The sequence below is a fragment of the Siphateles boraxobius genome, unplaced genomic scaffold (assembly GCF_051911475.1).
Source record: "Siphateles boraxobius isolate OS27281-9 unplaced genomic scaffold, OSU_SipBor_1 77, whole genome shotgun sequence".
Taxonomy (NCBI): domain Eukaryota; kingdom Metazoa; phylum Chordata; class Actinopteri; order Cypriniformes; family Leuciscidae; genus Siphateles; species Siphateles boraxobius.
The window spans coordinates 12,482,731-12,488,570 of NW_027509205.1; the positions used below are offsets into that span (position 1 = coordinate 12,482,731).

General features: G+C 39.0%; 1 protein-coding gene across 1 annotated transcript; it reads right to left on the reverse strand.

Moving 5' to 3' along the window:
* Positions 1–3,227: 3,227 nt before the first annotated feature.
* On the reverse strand, positions 3,228–4,705 carry foxl2l (forkhead box L2-like). Its single transcript, XM_077218081.1, has one exon. It carries the CDS (start codon positions 4,645–4,647, stop codon positions 3,853–3,855), a length of 795 nt encoding a protein of 264 aa, XP_077074196.1. The 5' UTR covers positions 4,648–4,705; the 3' UTR covers positions 3,228–3,852.
* Positions 4,706–5,840: the final 1,135 nt, after the last annotated feature.

Sequence of the window (5,840 nt, forward strand, 5' to 3'; positions counted from 1 at the left end):
GTCTTGTTGTCATGCATTGCATAATACTGATAATAAATAATGTCTGCGTGTCATAGAACTCCTTCATTCCGAGAGAAATGGGCCACGTGTGTTGAAGCACAGTATAACATAACATCAAAAATGTTTTAGTGATTTACTACCTAAACTAGCATCTTATTCATTACATTAAAAAAATATATGATTTTGAATGAACTTTCATGCATACATAATAAATGTTTTCACTTTTCACAACAGATTGAAACAATCGTAACGGTCCCTAACTGTTCCTTAGATTAGAACATCAGTGTGGCTTCCTCATCTTCTGAGGTCTGTTTCCATTTTTTACAGTCTATGGTTTGCACGCGCGCCACACGCAGCTTTCGTTTGAAAACCGTCTCTTGTTTTCGTTTGAAAACCGACATTTATAATTACACTTATACTTTATTCAGATTCCAAAAATGTTGTAGCATGAATCTTTTGAATCTGTTCACCAAAAAGATTAATTCACTGATTCGTTTAGTAACCTTTGCAACTCTGCAATACAATTTACGCCAGTAGGTGGGGAGGAAGTGGACAACTGTTATTAGTGAATCACTAAATCATTCACTCAACCGATTCGCCAAAAACACCGAGTCGTTCACGTTTCAATTCATACGTCCGAACTCTGGTTCGGGGCCGAGTCTTGTTTAGAGACTGAAAGGGGCGTAATAATTTAGTAGTTCAACCAATTAAATGTTTAATCTCACCCCATACTCGAATGCTATTGGCTCATGATACAGTCAGTCTTTCAATTTTGGCGTTGTCACGCGAGCACAGCAGCGACTGAAGGCCCCATAAGCCAAATGTGTAGTGCAGAGCATGTTTTAGTAGTGTTATTCGACTCCAATTATCACGTGATATGAGATGTGTAAATGCTGTACATCATGTGCTGAATAATTTAACATATTGTTTCCTCATTTTTAAATTAAAAAACCGGTCAGACGTGTCTTCAAATCAGAGAGTAAGGAAGCTCTAATGCTGGATGCCACTGACAGCGAATTACGATGGGTCCATGGGGAAGTCACTTATAAAGCCCCAGTCATTCAGTCAAAAATAAGCATGTCTGCTTTCACCAAGCAAATGTCTGAGAAAACAAATACTTGCATCAAATAAAGATTAAAAGTGGCGCCCTAACAAAATAGTGTGATAAACCCCCAAGTGATAAAGATTTAATGCATTTATATGAAAAATAATATCTTATTATCCAAATAGAGTACAATCTCTTGTCCATTTATCAAAACACTATTGAATCTAGGACATGGAACTGCAGGTAATTAGCCACATGCTGTTTAATAATCTGCACAGACATTTATAGGTCTTCAGCCATCTAAAAGCAGACTGTGGTGGTGCTGTGATGATAACAAGCTTCTAAAATGCACGGCACCATTGAGAGTTCGCAGCTTGAGAAAACAGGAAGTGTGTGTGCAGAACAGAAACTCTGAGTGAAATAAAGCCAAAGACCCCTGCGCCCGCATCCGCCCACCTTCACCCCCCTGCCCACCCACCAGTCATTGCAGGCCAAAGTGCCCCTCTCTGCCAGACAACCGACCACCGCGGGGAAGTTGGAGGTGATGGGGAAAACCAAACACATGCAATGTCATTACAGTCTGAACTAATCAAATATAGATGTAGAAAGAGGTGCACTTTAAGGGAAATTGTGGATGGACACACAACCCTGCTTGGCTGCTTCTTAGACGATGGTCCAGTAGTCCACTTACAATTCATCAAACTCTTTCAAATTTAGCTGTTAAAGTAATAATTAAGTCTTTCCTCACCATGGCAACATGTTTCAGAGCCTTGTCTATCCTTGGGATTCTGACACTCCGTCTTTCACTACAAATTATCTCCTTTGTTCAACCAACCAGCAGCTTTTATCTGATGTTTTTATGACAAGATACAATTATGGTATTATATTTCTCTGTTCAAAAGCGGTTTATTAAGTAGCCTTGTTAGTCAGCGGTTATGCTCAATAAGCAGACAACGCTCATGGTCATGTAAACGGGGTAGCCGTTTTCTTTTATCGGAGTATAAGGTCATAAACGGCTTAGTTAAACCGGTCGACAAAGGTAGCTAGTTGTTTGCCTCTTACTCCGATTTCGCACGGCATGTAAACTCATAACCCGCTGCTTTCTGAAGTGCGCATGTACGTGACAGAAACGCATCCTTAGTGCAGATTTAAACACATCCAGACAGAGCGAGCGTTTTGCAGGATAGGAAGAAGGAAATATATCACAAACGCAGACTCTCTCATGACCCAGAAAATGATAAAAAATGTGCTCTCATCTCGTGCAGCAGAAGTAGAAGTGGCTTAGTCGCTGCATCTGTAACTGCATGAGAGGATAATTAGCTGAGAGTTTCACGCTGACATGTTGCAAGCTTGACAACAACAACCGACTTTTCTTGCAAACATGACATCACAATCGATATTACAAAGAAAATACTCGGGAGTCAGATACGCAAATTACTATGCTTTGACGTAACACAGGGGCATGACCTGTTTTATTAATAAAGTTATGTAAACGCGGTTTACTCAGGTTACTAGTTTGCATGTAAAATGAGAAAACTGGTTATTTCAGTAAGCTGATATTTGTGAGTTATCAGCGTAGGCCTACTGGTGTGCATGTAAACGTGCTCATGTCTTGCACATCACATGACTAACCAAAATTGGGGTCAGTGGACTAATATCAGGATAATAAAGTAGAGTGTACACATAAATGTACACATAAATATGAATTCGGCTGAGTAATGTCAACTACAATATTTCATGCTCTTTCCTGCATGAAAACCCCAAACATGGATTCATAGACGGATATCAGGATAAGCTGCCTTCTACTATATCATTATATATCAATAATTATTTTCACATAATAAAATATATTTTGATTAAATCTTTAAGCAGTAAAAACGGAATATGAACTGTTATTATGGAAACTTATACATCATGACAACAGCTAATGTGTCAAAGGCCAGAAGGGGGAGCCATTTAGCTACAAAGTTTGTTATGGAATTAATAGAATTATGATCTTGCTCCATATTTTAGATTATCTAGCAAATTGTCATTATAATTAATTACTTGCAGTGTTATATTATATATTATTTTCAAATCAAACAATTAAGTTTGTACTCTCGTGCTACAAATAAATGTTTTTTTTCTTTAATTCAGTTTGACAAAATGTAATTAGTGAAATAAAATAAACGAGACTTGTAAGACCAGTTATCTGAATTTTATCAGTGAAAAATTCGAACAGGTGGTGAACATTTACATATAAAAATATTTTAAAACTCCAGGAATATTACACCAAACACGTAGGCTATATTCCATATACAAAATATTTTTAAAGACAATGCACCTTTGCATGTGTAAGAACTCTTGTAAACAACTTGTGCAGAGAGTTTCCACCAAATAAGCAAACATATTTTAAACAGTAAACTGCAATGCAAAACAGTAGGCTACATCTATTTTCAGGATCTTGAACCCAGTCCATCTCAATACATAAAAATAAATATGCTAAAGAAACTTGATGCTTCCTTTAAACATTTGCTGAAATTTATGGAAATTAATAACTTGCCTAACCATGAGCGTTCGAACAGCTCCTCGTCTTCAAAAGTTAACAATAATTAAGTAGTGTTTTATTTATGAAAAGCCACAAAAGACAACTAACACCATTAGCCTATACAGTAGGCTAATACAACTAATGCAACACAAACTCATCGAATGAAACGTAATTTCGTGAAACGGCACATTTAGGCTAACATTTCCAAGGGTTATCGTAACAAAAATAAATCTAAATAAACTGTTAGCCTACTTATATTCAGTTTTCCCATGTCTGTCCATCAGTCAAATGGATGATGTTCCAGTTCAAGGTGATTCTGCGGCGGGTAGCTGCAGGTGGAGATGGAGCTTCCACCCGGGCTCACCGGCGGAGTCATGCCGCTCAGAGGCACTAGAGCGTTCGGATGCCGGTGGTACGGTCTGTAGGACGGGTGAAAGTGATGGTGATAACCCTGGTAATAACTCACGGGAGAATTGGCGTAATCGTTTGGAGACAGAGGGCGCGCGTTACCGAGCATGGGCTGCAAGTATCCGGAGATGTGCGTCGGAGAGCTGGACTGGTGACTCCAGGAGCTGGTGTTGACGAACGGGTTTTGCCAGTAAACAGGCTCCTGTTGCAGGCAGTACGAGTCGGTGAAGTTAAATCCAGAAGGTAAGGGTGGTGGTCGGTACGGTCTCTTGACGCGCCTCCTGCGCCTGTAATTGCCTTTTTCGAACATGTCGTTGAAAGCCGGATCCAGCGTCCAGAAGTTCCCTTTTTTCTCCCCGCCGTTCTCCCGGGGAATCTTCACGAAACACTCGTTGAGGCTCAGATTGTGCCTGATGCTGTTCTGCCATCCCTTTTTGTTCTTTTCGTAGTATGGAAACTTGGATATAATGAAGCTGTAGATGTCATTCAGCGTCAGCTTCTTATTTTCGCTTTCTCTGATGGCCATTGCAATGAGGGCCACGTACGAATAAGGAGGCTTTTCAGGTGCTGGAGCGTCTCCTCCATCCCCTGCTGCGGTAGACCTACCCGGGACGTCCTCTACGGTCTCACGGGACTGCAGGTCCCCAGACCCGGCGCAGCGATCCATGAGATGGGCTTGAGGTTTGTCCGAATTAAACGCGGAGAACCTCTGTATCACACAGCACAGGTGTAAAGTTAAAAGTTAAAAGTGTCCAGGTGTGCTCTTCGGGTGTGATTTAGTCTCCACCTACATGTCCTGCCTCCTGGAATACAGGTCAAAAGTTCGCAAATCAAACATGAAAGACGGGCGCGAGGGTCGCAGACGTATTTTGACTGCTTGGTAAATGTTACAGTAAACATCTGTTTGATGTCTGTCATTAGAAAACGAGCTAACGTTAGACTGACAGCGCAAAGACCAACATCAATCAAATCAAATAAAATGCAGTTTTCGTTTAATGAATGGCTTATTATTAATATTGTAAATTATTGGGCAAGTTAATTAAAAATATTAGGTTCAATATAAAAAAAACTACTTCAGTTTTCAGTGTCAGACTACATCTATCATTCTACCACGTCATTATTTGTCTTATTTTAAAAGCTGTATGTGCATCACAACCTTTTAATCCGTAGCTATAATAATAAAAAATAAAAAAACAGGGCAAATAACTAATATTAACAACTCATTTAAGTATATCGCTAATGTTTTGTGCTGCGCATGCCTCAAGAACAAAGAGCATCAGATTTGTGAACTCAGGTTTGCAGAACTGTTTTCCCACCACTGGCCCGTCCAATCACAGAGAGTAAAACCCCATCAAAGACATCGCTTGTTAAGATCGTGATGAGGCGTCCTAGCATCGGTATTATCAACATATTATGATATAGGCTATACAGCTAGACGTATAAAATGTAGGCCTATTCTATAACTTTTTATCTGTTGATAAGGATTCAGAAATCTTTTTGTATAGGCCTATAGCTAAATATATCTAAAATTTTAGAAAGTAATTTAAACTTGGCTCTGCAGTGTTTTCTTGTCTGATAGTGATTATGGACTGGAATGAATTTTGTGAAATTATACAACGTAGCAATATTTATACTTTATGTATATGTGAATTCGGATTAAGATTGACATGCATGCATAGTAAACTTCAATTGAACCAGAATAAAACCATTTTAATAGCTGCATGTGTGACATGTTCTGCACATTGTCATTGGATGAATACTGAGCTCAGAAAGCTTGTTTAAAAAAAAAAAATGTATAGGCCTATATATATATATATATATATATATATATAGAGAGAGAGAGAGAGAGAGAGAGAGAGA

Coding starts and splice junctions, on each gene's coding strand:
- foxl2l (XM_077218081.1), bottom strand. CDS start 4,647: ATGGATCGCTGCGCCGGGTCTGGGGACCTGCAGTCCCGTGAGACCGTA.